Below are 19562 nucleotides of genomic sequence, written 5' to 3'. Positions count from 1 at the left end.
TTTCCATTATCAAGTGTGATCTCTGTCGCTGTTGTTCTTTGATGATGTACTCGTGTGTTTTCGGTGATACACATTGGAAGTGTTGTTGTTATCGGGACTGAATATTTTACTATTGTTTTAGCGGAATTGTATGACAGACATTGAAACCTGTGCAATAGACTCTATATTACATAATAATCATGGTAAGTAAACATATCCTGTAACAGTGGGTAAGAAATTTAACACCGCGATACCTTAAAAATAAACAGTATATGGCAAAATTTGAATTGAGAATCAGTTTTTACCACTATTTTTCGTTTTTCAGGCGCGGAATGCGGAGAAGGCCATGTAAGTAGAGATAGATGTAGTTATTGAAATTAATAGTGAACGTTATTCATTAATGTAACTCCGGCAACTCTAGTTAAGGCCTATGACCTACAGTTCTTACATGTAAAATTTTTGTACTGTATTTTTAACTTAATTTACTAATATATCATTCGTTGTAATATAGGACGACGCTGGCTCGGTGGCGGGCAGCTCACGTCAACGACATGGGAAAGGAAAAGGAACGCCGACCATACCTAGCGTCAGAATGTCACGATTTAGCAAAGGCAGAAAAGTGGCGGTTGCAGATAATTAGAGAAATTGCCAAGAAAGTTGCTCAAATACAGAACGGTAGGCAGCTGATTTTTGCTTCTGTACTATAATATGAACCGAAGTTTACATAGATACTTTCAAAACTTTCGTTGTAATTCGCCTTTTGTCTGTATAGTACAGTATATATAAGTGCCACTGAACCAGTTACAGACTTATTGGCTGTTGGATATTTTACGCTGTAAGAAAACCTCATAGGCCTAAGAATTTTCTACTGACCAAATCATAGTTACCCATGAACATCATATCAAGCTCACGAGTTTTTGTTATATTTTCGCAATTGTTCCTTCTTTTTTAAATCAATATTTGTGTATGAATACACACACAGTATACATTTTGTGTACTTATTTGTTTTAGCTGCTTTATGTGGAAAATTTCCACCTATGTCTAGCTGGAAGCACAACAACCGATGTTCATTTTGCATCAGTATTATTGTGGTGTCATCATCCAGAAGTTACACATGTGCAATCAATTTGCTTCTAGATGTATGACGGTTGTTTGTCCAGAACCTGGTAACAGAAACTGCTCTTTGACATTCCTTATATTCATTAGGTCACCACTGCTGCCACTGGCATGAAGTGAACCAAAATTAATAGCTAGTTGGATAATTCACTGTGCTGTGGCAAAGCTGTCATTGGAAATCCTTGTTGTTTTCCTCTTGGCACCACCCAGCATTTAGTAGTAGTAGTGTCTTTGACTAATAGTCAGAATGGATTTGAACCCAGCCAGGGCGGCTTAAACTTTGAATACAAATGATCAGCAATGGCAGCTGATCTCTGGTAAAAGGAGCCACCTGTGTTTTGCCTCAGCCTTACCAAAGAGGGCTCAGGAGGGATGGAGGTTCATGACACCCTCTTGCCGTTGAGGTTGGAAACTGTTCCCTAAAAGGCAGAAGAATCAGCAGTGAACAACAGCATGAGAATGCAGAAGGCAATGAAAAACACTGAGTTAAAGATGTTATGTATATCCAGAGGACACGCGACTTGTAATTTGAAAAGTGTCATTATGATCTCCATTAGCAAAAGGTTCTGTATTAGACCCCCATTTGTACCACCAAGACCAGACTGTCAAAGTGCAGGTGACCATGAAAAAGTGATTGAATAAAAAACAAAAGGGTAAAATTCTGTGAGTTTGAGTGGGGTGGTTGTTGTTGAAAGACTGAATCCAATGAGAAAGCTAGAAAATCTGAAAAAGAGAATTAAAAAGGCTGAGTCTAGATGTACTAGCGTTCAGTGAAGTGAATTGTAAAGAAGAAAAAGTTTCTGGTCAGACAGAGTATCCTTCTGTTAAAGATTATATCATCAGTTCCATCCTTCTGGACTGTGTACTTAAGGAAGCACAACAGATAATCTTATAAGTAGGACCTCAGGAGTCCCAACTAAGTACAGCACAGAACACTCCACACCTGCTCACCTGCTGCTATTAGGTGCAGAGAAAAAAAGAACATGTGATGACAACTCTGCCGCAGCATATGCCTAGTAGAGGATCCAGCCAGGCTACCAAAGTTATTTTGGCTCCCTGTCCCAGTGACTCTGGCAGCAGCTCCGGTGACCTATTGGACACGCAAGGGACCACAATTTGGTTTCTGTAGGGTGCTCTATACATGCTACCAAGATATATCTAGAAGCAACTTGCTGCAGATGCATGACTTCTGGGTGAGGTCTGCGTGTAAATATGGTCCCAGAGTGGACACAGGAAATTTCTGCTTGCCAGCAGTAACCATGAGCAGCTATCTGACGATGTTGAGCAGTTGTCTCAAAGAAATTGTCTGGGGTTCACACAATCTGATTTAGCAGATTAATAGTAGTAGTAATAGCGATACCAATAGTAGTATAATCCTTGACTCCTATTAAGAGGTTGCTTCTTTGATGTACAGTCTTGTTGAGTGGCCAAGTATCCTTCTTTTAGTGTCTTCCACAGCAGTTTGTTGAGCATATCTGTAACAGTGCTATGAAAGACAGCTCAGCTCTTCTGTTTAATAAGGATAGCACGTCATGTGAGCAACCACTTTTTAATATTAAAATTTTTGTAATGGCCTTTAAGTAATCTTTAGTGTGACATAACTTCAGTTAGATCAGGCAGTTGTTACATCTAAAACTAGTGAATAGAAACTCATAATTGTTTTATGTTATGCATGAAATTAGCAACTCATCACAAAAGCAGAGTCAAACAATAAATGATCCTCATTTGTAATACAAAGTCAGAAGTCTTTGGATACATATTGCTGTTGATAAGTTGATCAAGCATGTTTCTGACACACTAGTTCGTATGAATGACAATCAGTAATGTTCAGATTGAGCTCTTGAGCAGGCTATTCCAGTAAATCCATTGATCTTCTTCAAACTGCAAAGCAGCAACATTACAGTACTAATGCAGCACCTGGATTCAGATAAATATAGTTTTCCATGCTTCAACCAGGCTGCGCATGTGAAACCCCCCCGACACATACACCCCTAAGAGTGCGATGAGGTACGTCATTCACCATGATATACCAGTTTATAAAGTTGTTTTTGAGTGTTGTGTTGATCAGTGCTGCGATTGTTTGCAACATTCTAAATAATGTAATGCATTCTTTCTTTGGATCATTGGTGCCTGACTGATCATTTCGTGACCAACATAAGTCCAACTAGTGTCTAGAATGGGTAAAGTGATAGCCAGGACATTTTCTCCTCTATGGCAAATAAGTTGACACAGTGCATCACATCAGTTACATCATAAGGGGGGGGGGGGGGGTAGTAGTTATGGGCAGCAAGTGTGCACCAACCTTGAAATTATTGGTTGTCGTTAATGCACATACATACATACATTAATACTTGTTCCATAGATCATGAATGGAACATTTCTTAATAATGTGGCATGTGTCACTTTCACTTAAGTTTTGTTTACACAACTACTTCATATTTAAAATTTTATCGATTGAATAAATGGAGCTGTCATTCGTGTGTGTGTGTGTGTGTGTGTGTGTGTGTGTGTGTGTGTGTGTGTTTGCATGATTCCATGTGAAAGCACTGAATGAAAATAGGCATAATAGACTAATTTACTAATATGTTTGTCACTAAAATTTGCAATAACCCTAATAGCATAAGTAGCTGAACCTAACTGTTTCAGCAGTTCATCTATGTGTTTCTTCCAATTCAATTTCTCATCAGTGCACACACCCAGAAATCTTGAATTTTCTGCCTTAGCAACAGACTTCTATTCATAGTCTGGTATCTATCAATGCTGTTATACCATTTGCCGTACTGAATTGAAGGGGCGAGAATGATGTAATCCAAAACCACAAAATGTAAATTTTTCAGGAGAACATTTTAAAACTTTGAATAAATCCGTAAATCATATTTCAGTTTTTATGGGTGTCCAACAAAAGTAGCTTATTTCTCCAATGTGTTAATATACATGTATGCAGAGTTATGTTGTGAACTAAGTTAAACAAGAGTAATAAACAATATTTTATCCTGAGTGACATAACGTTGGGCTTTGGTCTTTCTCATACTAAATGAATTCAAGGTTTACAAAAATTTGATCATCAACATACAACATAGCTTACAATGATAGTGACTACAATATTTCAAATAATGTAGCCAATATGTATCACCTCTTATGTTGTTTTCATCACTTTCTTCCTTTGTTTCACTCTAACACCTGAAGTATCCCTTTGAAACAGGGGAAATAGAACTTTCAGCAATTAAGGCCTAAGTCAACAATAATTGTGTGTGTGTGTGTGTGACCGCAGTTTCAGGCAACTGAAACCTAGACTTTCTAATTAATCACTCCCTGTGTCAATCTCCCGTATTTTTGCCTGCTATTTCCCACACCTTACCAGTGCTACACAATCTTACATTTCATCATACAAACCCCTCCCCATCGCCCACTCTTTCTCCGTTCTATCCCAGTTTGCACCCACTAAATCCACCTCAACCATCACATCTGCCGTTCCCTGTCTTCACACTTATCCACCCTTGGACCTGCTACCCACTGTAATATATATTCTTTTATTATTCTCCACTCTGATCCTTGTGACTTCTCGCAAATTGTACTGAGTTTTCGCCTTTCACTATCGTCAACTCCATCAGATTTCATCTTGTTTTTCCCTCTGCATCCATTTCATCCTTCTCATGATTTTTCCCAAATATTTGGATGTATTTTTGTGAAATTTATCAGATGCAGTTCTATGTTTTTTTTATTTTTTTTTATTAAAAAAAACATGATTTTTCACATTTTTCCCACCACCATGGATCCTTGCTCCTTCCATCTCTGTCAGTACAGAAAAATGTCGTTATTCCTAGCTAGAGCCTAGTCCCACATACTGTTTCTGCATTGTTGCTCCGCTCATGGAATCCCCCCAAAATGGCCTTAGCATCAAATTACCCATCTCTGGTTGCCACCCCTCCTTCTACAATGACCTGCACCTGTTCAGATTCTGCCAATTCTTAGCCCTCACCAACATAGTCCTGCAAAACCATATCAACCAAGCCCAAACCTCCTTACCTTCTCTCCATCCACAAAATTCTCCTGCTCTGCAATCCCAATTTGCTGGAACACATAACACACTGAAACTCTTGCCCTGCAGGAACTTGAGCAACATGCACACCACCATCTCAAACAGCTTTCCATCCTGCTCACTTCCAATTCCCACCTTGGAGTACCACTGTCCACACCCTCTACAACAACCTCCAGACCTCCCCCACACCCCCTCACAGCTGAAAAAACCCATCTCACAGACCTACTACTTAGCCCACCCTCCAAAACTCCCTCCCACCACCACACAGAATCCAGAACCTAAGCAGACCTGTAACACAGTCATGAACCTTTCCTCCAGAAGCCTTGCCCCACAGCCATATTCTCTCCTTTTCCCAGTCTCTACAATGGAAACACTTTTTCGCCACCAACCCTACTAATCACACTCAACCAAAGACCAATATTGAACCCTGTCAACCAAAGACCAATTTTGAACCCTGCCTAATTCAGTTCACTCCTCCAACCAACCGTGATTCACCCCCACTGCCTCCAAATCACCCCCTGTTAACTTTCCAGAATTTCTTAACCTCAAACCTTGCCTCAGCATCATTCCCAAAATCCCTCAACATTCAAACTAACCTTACATCTGCAGAAAGAACTGCAGTCCACCATCTAAAAACTGATCTCGACCTTATAATCCTACCTGCAGACAAAGGCTCCACCACTGTTGTTTTGAACCATAAGGATTACCTGGCAGGAGGACTGCACCAGCTGTCAGATATATCCAACTACAAACCTTGCCACAGTGACTCCATTCCAGAAATCCAGCAGAATCTCCAGTCGCTACTCAAATCCTCAGGCCCATCCCAGAACATCTCCCCAGAGTCCATCTCTCTACTTACCCCTACCACTCCCGCACTCTTCTACATAAACCTAACCACTCAGGATGCCCCATTGTGGCTGGTTACTGTGCCCCCACTGAGAGAATCTGCTCTCATAGATCAACACCTTCAACCTATTACGTGGAACCTACCCTCCTATATAAAAGATACCAGCCATTTCTTCCACTGACTCTCCACAGTTCCTGTCCCTTTACCGCACACTGCCCTGCTCATTATTATTGATGCCATCTATGTTTACACTAACTTTATTAATGCCCACAGCCTTACCGCTAATTGAACACTACCTTTCTGAACACCTGACAGATTCCAAATCAACATCATCCTCACTAATCACCATGACCAACTATATCCTCACCCACAATTACTTCTCCTTTGAATGGATTATCTACAAAAGAGTCCACAGTATGGCTATGGGTACCTGCATGGCACCATCCTATGCCACCCTATTCATGGGCCATCTAGAGGAATCCTTCCTAAAAACCCAGAGTCCTAAACCCCTCTCCTGGTTCACATACATTGATGACATATTTGCAATCTGGATCGATGATGAGGACACCCTAGCCACATTCCTCCAGAACCTCAACAACTTCTCCTCCATTTGTTTCACCTGGTCCTACTCAACCCAACAAGCCACGTTCCTAGATGTTGACCTCCACCTCAATGATGGGTACATCAGTACCTCCGTCAATATCAAACCTACTAACCACCAGCCACCCGTTCCATACCAAGAAATCCCTCTATATAGCCTAGCCACCCGTTGTTGTCGCATCTGCATTGACGAGCGGTTCCTCTTGAAATATACCGACAGTCTCACTGAAGCCTTCACAGACCATAATTATCCTCCCAACCTTGTAAAAAAAACAAATCTCCCGTGCCTTATCTTTCCAGTCCACCACCTCACAAAGTACCATCGTCCAGCCACGAAGGAGCTTCCCCTTCGTAACTCAGTGCCACCCAGGACTGGAGCAACTGAATTACATTCTGCGCCAGGGTTTCGACTACCTTTCATCGTGTCCTGAAATTATAAATGTCTTGCCCACTATCCTTCCCACCCCTCCCACAGTATTATTCCACCATCCACCGAACCTACACAATATACTCGCCCAGCCTTACACAACCCCTGCTCCCAACCCTGTACCTCATGGCTCATACCCCCACAACAGACCTAGATGCAAGACCTGTCCCACACATCCTCCCACTACCACCTACTCCAGTCCGGTCACAAACATCACCTATCCCATCAAAGGCAGGGCTAACTGTAAGACCAGACGTGATCTACAAGCTACGCTTAAACCACTGTGCTGCATTCTATGTGGGCATGACAACCAACAAGCTGTCTGTCTGCATTAATGGCCCCCTACAAACTGTGGCCAAGAAACAAGTGGGTCACACTCTTTCCGAACATGCTGCCAAACATTACATCCTTCATTTCAACAACTGCTTCAGAACTTACGCCATATGGATCCCTCCCACCAACACCAGCTTTTCTGAATTTTGCATGTGGGGACTCTCCCTGGAATACATCCTACGTTCTCGTAACCTTCCTTGCCTCAACCTTCGCCCGTCTGTTCTTGACGAAGCCCAAAAGCTTTATTTATTTGTGACAGTCTTTTTGTTGTGCCTATCTGTAACTCAACATCTCCGCTATATGGTCATTGGCAACTTACCTTTTCATAATATTGGTACATTCCATCCTGGATTTTCCATTGTTTGATACTTCAGTATATTATTTACGAACTTGAACTGCTTCTGATGAAATTTTCCTTGGTGGATTCCCTTTTTTCCTGGAAAAAAAGAAAAAGACTAAAAGTAATTTTATAGGTAGATGCCCAGGACAGAGAAATTTAGCGAATTTATATTTGAATATGATACTTAAAGAAAAACACTGGATAAATAAGCAGAATAAAACAAAATTATGGTTTTTATGGTGAGCAACATTGATTTAATCTTTAAATACCTCTTCTGTCCTTTGGAGAAGTGGAGTGTCCATCATGTAATTGTTTTGTAGGTTCTTAAGACATTCTGAAGCCCATGCACACTTAAAAATGCTTCTCTGCATACCAAAATATTACAGCCATTAACCTTAACCTGGTACAAAAAAGTAACCATTCGCTGCGAATTGCACTTTTCTTTTTCTTTGGGTAACTAAAAAAGTAAAATATATTGATCAAAGTAATAATATGTTATTTATAAAAATACATAAAATAAAAAATTAAATTCAGATTTTTCATTGATCATAGTTATCTCCTTTGCACTTGTTTCATCTTAATATTGCACAGAAGGTAATTATTTTGGCAATTGAAATCACCCATATCTCAAAAAGAATGGAATATCTGATCTACACATTCATGAATTTTGCTCCAACATTTGTTTTTACATTTACATCCAAGACCACAAATTTTAGCTCCAATAGTTCATCCTCTTTTATCCAATATGTACTCTGCGCCAGAATTTCTACAACATTTACATTTTTCTATTTTCCAGGTGCACATATTTTTTTTTCTTTTTTTTCTGCCTTTAGGTTCTTTTACATTCGTCAGCATCCTAAGCCAAACAAAGTATTCAGAATGAGGCAGACCAAAGCCACTTTAACGCATATAACATACTGTAATATATTATACAAATAGCCTTATAATATCAAAATTATTACCAATAATGCAGTAATTAATAGGAGAAGTATAATTTGTTCATGATTCACACATAAGTATTTTAATTAGTGAGTATATAATAGTTATAATTACACAATATTATTTTACTCTGATACAGTCCTAAGTCTCGACATTTTAAATGTTTAAAAAAGTAAGCATTTTTGACTTACCATGTCATTTTCTGATGAATATTCATCAGAGGGACAATAATTGCTTCCACTGGACGAATAATCTTCTTCAGAACTGGCCATTTCTGTCTAGGTATCTTCATTTTTGGTTACGCATGGAAATAACCTCTTCTTTGCAAGCACCATTTTGCTGTGGCTTTGTGTTGTGTCACACACAAAAAAGACTACTTTCTCACTATGTGAGAACAACAAGTGTGGACTGCTTTGCCATCTAGTGAGTGAAACTTACAATATTTTCGCAATAGCATCCTCTGTTGAATAGAAGTTGAACGAACACAAAAAATGTATTTTGAGAAAAATATGGCTTTGGACTATATCATTCTCATCCCTTCAGTTGTATATACTGTGTTTTCTCAAAATTTAGCGAGACTTCATTTGCAGAGAACCACGTACTAATTTTCTAAAAGACATTATGTGCAAATTTCCTCAGCTGGTTCTTGTTTTTTTGGGTGTGATTACTATACTTGTGTCAACAGCAAAAAGAACTGGCTTAGCATCTCCATGAATATAGATTGGCAAGTCATTAATATATATTAAGAACAATAAGGGACCCAAGACTGAACCCTGCGGGACACCATTCTCGATACCTTCCCAGATAGAGGACTCTCCTGATTTTTGCAGACCATCTGTACTGTTAATTTTAAACCTTCTGCATTCTTCCAGTTAAATATGAATCAAACCATTTGTGTACTGTCCCACTCATACCACGATACTTAAGCTTATCTAGAAGAATTTCATGATACACACAATCAAAAGCTTTTGAGAGATCACAAAATATCCCATTGGGTGATGTTCAGTTATTCAATCCATTTAATATTTGATCAATGAAAGCATATAGAGCATTTTATGTTGAAAAGCTTTTCTGAAAACCAAATTGACAATTTGTTAGTACTTCATTTTGGCAAATATGTGATGTTACTCATGAACACATTACAATACATGTTGCAGCAATGGACTGGTTTGTAATATAGTAGGACATCTGTTTGAAGGGTGACAATTCGTTTGTGAGTTAGTGAAACCAACACTTTCAATACAGTGACAAGAAGCTTGATTAGCTTTACCTAGAATTCAGAAGGCTTATGGTAATCACAGCTCACATTAGTTTGCATTGTCATTAAGGCTACACAGCAAGCTGCCCCCCAAGAGCTGTCAGGGGCATTTTCTGTGGTGTTTCAGAAGATATTAATTTCATTTTTTGCAGTGTGTAACTGGAGTCGGCCCAAACAAATACTGGTCATCAAGTCTTGTGCAATACTCAGTGCTGCTTTGCTTCCTGTTACAAACAAATTCATTTTTAAGAGTGGAATTTTAAGTTCTCATATGATAGAGCAGTCCCAAATTAGTCTAGTGTAATACTCATTTCATCGATTTGTATTATCAGGGACAATAGCACACAAAGAATAACTGGTAATCCAGTCGCAACAGCACTATCCTGGCCTGTGCCGTCTGCACCAGTCACTGCTGAAGTACTCATTATTCTTCGTGTTTTATTGTCCTTGATAATACATATTGAGAAAACAAATATTGCACTAGTCTAATTTGAGGCTACTGTATCGAATGGGCACTTAAAATCCTGCTTTAAAAATTATTTTAGTTTGTAACAGTAAACATTCTGATGGTTTCCATTGACAGGGGCATTGTATGAAAGATGGTTATGAGCAGTATTTGTTTGGGCTGACGTCAGCTACATGTTACAAAAATGTAGATTGACTGTTGCGAGTAATGAGTATAGCTGGCGGGGGCACTGCAAATGTAGTCTGTGGACAGTAAGCTCGAAATGTGGGTCTCACAAGGAGCGTGCCAGAGATAAGTCCCTGCAGTCACACTATCCCTTGTATCCTTGATGGCTCATTCGGATAGAGCATCTGCCATGTAAGTAGGAGATTTCGCGTTCGAGTCCTGGTCAGGACACACATTTTCAACTGTCCCCGTTGGTATTTATCAACACCTGTAAGCAGCAAATGGTCTGGATTTCATTGCAATTTCATTCTACAAGAGCTGCAAGATCACCAATGGTATCTGTTCTTTCGGACATGTCCGAAAGAACAGATACCATGTTCATATAGATAAGGTTTACCGGCCAATGATCTTCTTCAGTGCGGATGCACTCACTTTGCTCAAACTCTTACGGGAATCGGTAGGTTGAATGTCACAAATAATGAGTATAGTGGGCAGGTGCACTACAAATGTAGTGTGTGGACAGTAAGTTGGAAATATGGGTCTCACAGGGAGCATGCCAGACATAAGTCCCTGCAGTTGCACTATCTTCTGTGTCTTCAATGGCTCAGTCAGATAGAGCATCTGCCATGTAAGCAGGAGATTCCGGGTTCGAGTCCTGGTCAGGGCACACATTTTCAACTGTCCTCGTTGATATTTATCAACACCAGTTATCAGCTAATGGTCTGGATTTCATTGTAATTTCATTCTTTGAGAGCTGCAAGAACACCAATGGTGTCTGTTCTTTTGGACATGTCCGAAAGGGTAGGTACCATCTTCATATATTCTAGAATAGTTTCTCACCTTAGCAACAATAATATCCTCAGCAACTCACAGTTTGGGTCTCAGAAGGTTTGCTCTAATGATAATGCCATTTACATGATCACTCACCAGATTTTATAAGCACTGAATAATAAAATAGTGCTGAGACATATATCTGATTGAGGAGAAATCAAGCATGGTGTGTTGCCTAAGGCACTGTCTTAGATCCACAATTGTTCCTCATAATTATGTGTCATCGATCTTCCATCGGATTTACAACAAATAGAATTAGTTCATTTTGCAGTTGACACTAGTATTGTAACCAGTCCAAGCATACATACAGAAACAAAAGAAATGACAAAGTTCCTGAAAGTGTTACTGGCTAGTTTTCTGTGAATGGTCCCACCCTCAATTTAAAAAGACACAGCATATTCAGTTTGCACATCTAGGGGTGTTACATCAGTGATAAATGTAACAAATGGCAAGTAAATAATAAATAGGATGAAAACTTAAAATTTTTGTGTGTCGATTCTGATGAGAATTTAAACTGGGAAAATGTCATTTTGGAACTTCTAAAACAACTTAGTTCAGCCACATTTGTACTTCGAATCGTAGCACATCTTGGGGAGAAACAAATCAGTAAGTTGACACATTTTGCATATACTTTCATTCAATAATATTGTAGGGAATGATGTTCTCATCTTTAAGAAAGAGAGTCTTCATTGTGCAAAAACGTTCTGTAAGGATTGTAATTGGTGCTCACCCACAATCATCTTGTAGACAGCTGTTTAAGGAGTTGGGCATTCTGACTATTGCTTCACAGATATTTATTCCCTCTTGAAGTTCGTTGTAAATTATTCATTGCATTTCAAAAGGAACAATGATGTACACAATTACAAAACTAGAAGTAAAAATGACAGTTGTTACTGTGTGTTAGCACAGAAAGTGGTTCACAAATGCTGCAACAAAAATTTTTGATCACTTACTCAGTGATATAAATTTTCTGACAGGTGGAAAAGCAAAATTTGAAAACATACTGAGAAAATTTCTCCTTTACAGTTCGTTCTATTCTGTTGAAGAATTTCAATTACTGTAACGTGTAAAAGGTGGTGGGCGGTACTTACTAACTTGCAGAATCTGCGTAACCCTAGAACTGTTCAGAATGTAATCATATGTACAAAGTAATTTGCAGTGTGAATGTAAAATGACTCATTCTGCATAATTACGATACATTGATGAACAAGATCCATGGGACATGAAACTAATTAGCCATAGTTCCATTTGAAAAAGCGAAGTTGATGCTGACAGTGTTATGAAAAGGATAGATTGCTACTCACCATATAGTGCAGATGCTGAGTCGCAGATAGTAACAACAAAAAGACTGCTAAACAAATAAGTTTTCAGCCAAATGGCCTTCTTGTGAATTACACAGAAAACATATACACCTCCTGCACACGCAAAAGCAACTTGCACACATGTGACCACTGTTTCCGGCTGCCGAAGTCCAACAGTAAGCTGCAGCACATAAGGGGAGAAGCCATCTGAGTGGTGTTGGTAAGGAGGAGGCTGGGACAGGGATTGGGAGAGATGGCAGGCTGCAGTTGGAGGACAGTAAAGTGCGGCTTGTGGGAACATACAGGGATGAGGTGGGGAAAGAGCCGGGCAGCTAGTTGCAGTCAGGAGGTTAGATGGAGAGCTGGAGGGGGGAGCGGGGGGGGGGGGGGGGGCAGAAACAGAGAAGTAAGAAGACTGTGGGTGTGTTGGTGGAAAAGAAGCTGCGTAGTGTTGGCATGTGAACAGGGAAGGGGATAGGTGGGTGATGGACATGACTGCTGAAGGTTGATCCTGGATCTTACATTTTTTTAAGTTAATACTGATATCTCTGTAATTAATGTAGTTATGTAAAGATACTATATTCCATTCAGTGAGAACATTCTCACAATTCACCTGGGTAAAAATAGAATTACAATAACTTGAATGGTTACCGAAATATTTGAGGTGAAAAGTTTAGTAGCACGTTGTAGAACATGTAGCTTCACAGCAGATGTCAGTACATCTTCCCATGCTGATCCAGTGACATTGTGACTGTTGCAGTGGGCACAGTTACCATCAATATTGGACTGTGGATCAGCGAAAACATGTTGCCTGGCCCGGTGAATCATATTGCTTGTTACACCTGGTCAGTTGTCATGTCAGGATATGTCATTGTCGAGACAAACAGCTGCTCAAAGTGTGTCATGCACAACAGCCACATGTCGATAGGGAGTATTGTGCTATGAGGGACTTTCACCCGGGCCTGTGATAGTAATCGAAGGTGCCATGACGGCTATGGACTACGTGAACATTGTTGTAGACCACCAGCATCCCAACATTCTTGATGTCTTTCCTGGTGGTGATAGCCTCTTCCAGCATAACTGTCCTTGCCACAAGGTCAAGCATAATAGTGAACTCGAGTTGATATCTTGGTCACCAAATCTACCTGATCTGTACTTTAAGGGACATGTCTGTGATGCTGTTAGGGAACTGCTGTCTGCATTCTCACAAAACACTGACCCGTAATTGTGTGACCAATGTATAGACATCTGGTGCCCTATACCTGCAGAAACCTACCAAGGACTCATCGAATCAATGTCACATAGAATCACTGAAGTACTGCTTTGCAAATGTGCAGCAGCACATCTGTGGAGCACCTGGTCATAACTTCTTGGCTCATCAGTGTATTTTTAAGTGTAAAGGGTGTTATCTTTACAGATCTGCATACTCACAATTTCATATTAAAAGACATCTACCTAGAAATATATCAACACAAGCTTGGGCACTGCATCATCTGAAACCATCTCTCTCCTAATATTTAATGGTCAATATTAGGTTCCACCTTCTTGCCCATTTGTAGATATGCAGGGACTTCTCCGCCGAGAGAACTGCCTTAATTTTATCTGTCATGATGAGTAGTACAGACACAAATGTTTTTTCTAGTGTGTATAACATCATGAAACTTTCTGCACATAGTATTGAATGATGTCCCATGTTTGGTGACTGTAATGGAAACAGACTGCACTTGGATTAAAATCCAAATACCTTGGAGCATATGATAGCAAATATTGGTGAATAAGTGTGTTACTTTGCCTTTAGTCCTCCTTGGCTTAACCTGTGGTAACAGTTGGCACTAGAATCTACGAAAATGATTGAATGAACACTTAACCAAATGGCCAATTTTGTCTTTGAATGAACAGTTAACCAAATGGCCACCTTTGTCTTCTGATTTCTCTCATTGTCGCAACCAAATGGCCATCTTTGTTTTCTGATTTCTCTCGTTCTTAGCAAACCAACTTATGTTTCGCTCTTAAAAATGTAGTTGCCGCCAGTATACAAATGACATCATCACCAATCAGAGGTTAAACATTCGCCCAGTCACTCATTCACCATTTTTAAACTAGGATGTCTGCCAGCCCAGCTCTGTATTTTCACAGTTTTAATTTTTTGTAAATAGTCACTTCCTTTCTGTCACTTTTTCCTAGAAAGGGAGACACTGATGGCAACAAAGACAGATCCACACTATATTTGCCAATTATCTCCAGAGAAAGTGCATATTATTTTTCCACACTTTGTTCCTATCCCCCTCTTTATCTCACCTGCAGCAAATGCAGGTGTGTTTTGCTTCTAAACTTCAAAGTATGAATTCTTTTACATCTTATGTTGAATTATCACAATCTTTGAAACCTCAGTTTAGCTGTTACCTTCATATAAGATGCAAAAAAATCCAGTTGTAAAATACAGTATATTTGAAGTTGTATGTATTAATCATCTTTCCAGTGACTAGTTTCTTTCTTGTCATTTAACGTCTGGTGCAGTGTAAGTTGTCTATATATCATCGTGGCAATTAATTTTCTGTTCTGTAGCGGGTCTTGGAGAATTTCGGATCCGTGACCTAAATGATGAAATAAACAAACTACTTCGTGAGAAAGGCCATTGGGAAGCACAGATACGTGAGCTTGGTGGTCCAGATTATGCTAAAGTTGGACCTCGGATGCTGGACCATGAAGGGAAAGAAGTTCCAGGAAATCGTGGTTACAAATACTTTGGAGCTGCAAAGGACCTCCCTGGTAAGTTATATTTTGCATTAGTCTCTTGTGAAATGTGTCATAATGATGTGGAATGAATGAATTTACATGTTATTTAATAGTTAATTGAAACATAGTAGCATGCTGACCATGTACAGAGAGATTCATACTTCAGAAACAAATGTTAAATCTCGCAATAAAGTTAGTTTTTAATTTTTAAAAATTAACTATTTTTGAATGCATTATGGGAACAGCAGTGATCAATAAAATTGTAAATAATTACTATTAAAAACAGTCTTGATCACAATTTATTTTATAAGGTGACCGGTTTCGACCACTGCTGTGGTCATCTTCAGACCTACAAGATGTATACAAAGCACTAATTAGAGGGCTACATGCATAATGAAAATACATAGAGTTATACGGCTATAAAACGTTGAATTACCATTGAGTGGAAACCCCTTTCTGTTGGAAAATCACAACTGGAGAAACCAGTGCACGTCTTACTTTATATAATGGAGGCTCCACCCACTTCTGACATCATGCAGTCAGAAGTGGGTGGAGCCTCCATTATATAAAGTAAGACGTGCACTGGTTTCTCCAGTTGTGATTTTCCAACAGAAAGGGGTTTCCACTCAATGGTAATTCAACGTTTTATAGCCGTATAACTCTATGTATTTTCATTATGCATGTAGCCCTCTAATTAGTGCTTTGTATACATCTTGTAGGTCTGAAGATGACCACAGCAGTGGTCGAAACCGGTCACCTTATAAAATAAATTGTGATCAAGACTGTTTTTAATAGTAATTATTTTAAAAATTATTTATTTGTTCAGTTATTTCAGCTACGTATGCTCCAAGTTTATCAGTAAAGATTACTCCATAGAATGAAAGGATTTGCCTATCAGGAACTTAAGTATTAAACTTGCTACCAAATTTAGTTTTGCAGTATGTCAGGCATTTTACATTATCAAAGATTTTGGTTGCAACTTTATTCAGCACCATTCAAGTTAATGCCAGTTTTAATTATAAGTAATGGAGATATTGGTTTCTTTCTAGTGTTGTAATTATGGGCATTGCTATTCGTTCAGAACTGTGGTATCTTAGTTGTACTTTTAAAAAGTGCAAATCACAGCTAATAAAGATTTTACATTGTATGCTACTACCCTCAACAGAACATTTTGTAATACAAACCTTTTATTAACTCTAAGGTTACTAGTTATTTGTCATATTAGAAAACTTAAAATTAAAAATTAATGCAAACAGTGGGAGAGAGAAAATTGTTTTGAAGAGAACTGACCTCTAAGCCCTGGCTCCCAGCTACAGTTCAGAGGCAAGATGAGTATAAAAAAAAGTTATTGATAACATCGCATCAACATGAAGATAATTGCAGGCAGAACATGAGCTTCGATGGAACACAGTTGTGAAATGTGGTCTTGTTGGGGAATCATCTAGGTATTTATTGTAAATGATGAAAACACAAAAACCATTATTGACAAGGGAAGGTCCACAGGGGTTGTAGTAACTTTCTCAAACCACATATATGGTGTGTACCGCTACCACCTCGGTCAAGACACCGGACTCAGCAAGAGTGTGAATAGAGCACTTATCTGGCATAGCGGGCACGAGAAAGGCTCATGATAATATGGAGGACCGGAATTTATACTTTTGTAAAATAGTTCTCTAAGCTCTGATTATTTAACAGCGCATGACTCACCGCCTTGTTAATATAGGATTGTGTGAGGTGCTTTTAGAATTTGTTAAAACTGATGTCTACGTGGAGTGTTCATACTGACAAAAAAAAGTAAACATAACCTCAGGGATTGTATTTTGTGTTATCATGTTAAAATATTGCTGCAGGATATCTTTACTGTAGTGAAATTGAATTAAAAGAAATCTTTTAATGAAAGAAAGTATTTCCCTTTTTTTAAACATAATAATCTTCGTCTTGCTGAGAAGCAGCCAATATCTGAACTTAACTGAATGTTCTTAGTTTTTACCTTAATATGGCATAAATTAATATATTCACTTTCCTTTCCTTAATAATTATGGAGCGAGTCTTTTACAGCATCCATTGACGACGGAACGCTATGAAACTATTCCTATGCAAGATGTCTGCCAAGAATGGTCGATTGTTTGACCGTTCTTGTTTATACTGTGTGCTGAAAACCTTACAAATAACATTTTTACTACTGCATGAAGGTCACTAAGCACATGAAAGAAAAATGCACAATCAGCATAAAATACTATATATTATTTAAAATTTACAACTTACAATGCAAAATGGCCGCTGTAGTGTGCGTTAGCTTCAATACTAGAACAGAGAGTTAGTAGTAAAGCTGGTCTTTTTAGTTTCTTTTGCCAGTGAGTAAAAGAATAATTAATTACCAGAAAGATCCTATACAGTTTTCTTATAGAGTCTGTTTGTACCATTATTATTTCATTTCATTATAAATTGCTGTTAGCCAATTGCACGCGCACTTTCAGAGGGGGATTTTTTTTTTTTTGCACGATTTAGTATTTTGTACCGTGTATCGTTACAAGTGGTGTAGGCTAACGTCCAGGAGATCACACCCAACACCCATATGCCCTCGTGGTCTTTGTTTGCCAGTGACTGGCAAAAAAGAATTTCTCATTTTAACAAGGACCTTATAGGAGGATTTTGAATTTGTACTGTAGTGTAGTGGCACCCATTCATTCACATGGGCCCTTACTTGCCAGTGATTGGCAAAAATAAAATAAAAAATTTCTACCACTGGGACCTTAAAACACAGGATTTTGAAATGGTACTGTATATATGGACACCCGCAGTGCACCATCCTATGCCAACCTAGTTGTGGGCCATCTAGAGGAATCTTTCCTAAAAAGAATCCTAAACCCCTCACCTGGTTCAGATTCATTGATGACATTTTCGTGATCTGCATCGAGGGTGAGAACACCGCATTCACATTCCTCCAGGACCTCACATTCCTCCAGGACCTCAACACCTTCTCCCCCATCCACTTCACCTGGTCATACTCAACTCAATAAGCCACCTTCCTAGATGTTGACCTCTATCTCAAAGATGGCTACATCAATACCTCTGTCCTTATCAAACCTACCAACCACCAGCAATACCTCCGCTACAGCAGCTGCCACCTATTACATGACAAAAGTCCTTCCCATACTTCCTAACCACCTCCCAGCTACAGTTCAGAGGCAAGATGAGTATAAAAAAAAGTTATTGATAACATCGCATCAACATGAAGATAATTGCAGGCAGAACATGAGCTTCGATGGAACACAGTTGTGAAATGTGGTCTTGTTGGGGGAATCATCTAGGTATTTATTGTAAATGATGAAAACACAAAAACCATTATTGACAAGGGAAGGTCCACAGGGGTTGTAGTAACTTTCTCAAACCACATATATGGTGTGTACCGCTACCACCTCGGTCAAGACACCGGACTCAGCAAGAGTGTGAATAGAGCACTTATCTGGCATAGCGGGCACAAGAAAGGCTCATGATAATATGGAGGACCGGAATTTATACTTTTGTAAAATAGTTCTCTAAGCTCTGATTATTTAACAGCGCATGACTCACCGCCTTGTTAATATAGGATTGTGTGAGGTGCTTTTAGAATTTGTTAAAACTGATGTCTACGTGGAGTGTTCATACTGACAAAAAAAAGTAAACATAACCTCAGGGATTGTATTTTGTGTTATCATGTTAAAATATTGCTGCAGGATATCTTTACTGTAGTGAAATTGAATTAAAAGAAATCTTTTAATGAAAGAAAGTATTTCCCTTTTTTTAAACATAATAATCTTCGTCTTGCTGAGAAGCAGCCAATATCTGAACTTAACTGAATGTTCTTAGTTTTTACCTTAATATGGCATAAATTAATATATTCACTTTCCTTTCCTTAATAATTATGGAGCGAGTCTTTTACAGCATCCATTGACGACGGAACACTATGAAACTATTCCTATGCAAGATGTCTGCCAAGAATGGTCGATTGTTTGACCGTTCTTGTTTATACTGTGTGCTGAAAACCTTACAAATAACATTTTTACTACTGCATGAAGGTCACTAAGCACATGAAAGAAAAATGCACAATCAGCATAAAATACTATATATTATTTAAAATTTACAACTTACAATGCAAAATGGCCGCTGTAGTGTGCGTTAGCTTCAATACTAGAACAGAGAGTT

At 38.9% G+C, this 19562-nt stretch overlaps 1 protein-coding gene across 1 annotated transcript in view; it reads left to right on the top strand.

Moving 5' to 3' along the window:
- The first annotated feature begins 45 nt into the window (after positions 1-45).
- The window catches only part of LOC124711631 (pre-mRNA-splicing factor ISY1 homolog), a 74908-nt gene continuing 55391 nt past the window's right edge, over positions 46-19562 (top strand). The window contains exons 1-4 of the mRNA XM_047241808.1: positions 46-182; positions 305-327; positions 491-654; positions 15207-15410. Coding sequence (XP_047097764.1) covers positions 180-182; positions 305-327; positions 491-654; positions 15207-15410 — 394 coding nt within the window. The 5' untranslated portion in view covers positions 46-179. The remainder of the gene's footprint in view (positions 183-304; positions 328-490; positions 655-15206; positions 15411-19562) is intronic.

Source organism: Schistocerca piceifrons, chromosome 8 (genome assembly GCF_021461385.2).
Source record: "Schistocerca piceifrons isolate TAMUIC-IGC-003096 chromosome 8, iqSchPice1.1, whole genome shotgun sequence".
In the NCBI taxonomy this organism is placed as follows: Eukaryota; Metazoa; Arthropoda; class Insecta; order Orthoptera; family Acrididae; genus Schistocerca; species Schistocerca piceifrons.
The sequence above is the reverse complement of the archived record's forward strand: the minus strand, read 5'-3'. Positions and strand labels throughout refer to the sequence as shown.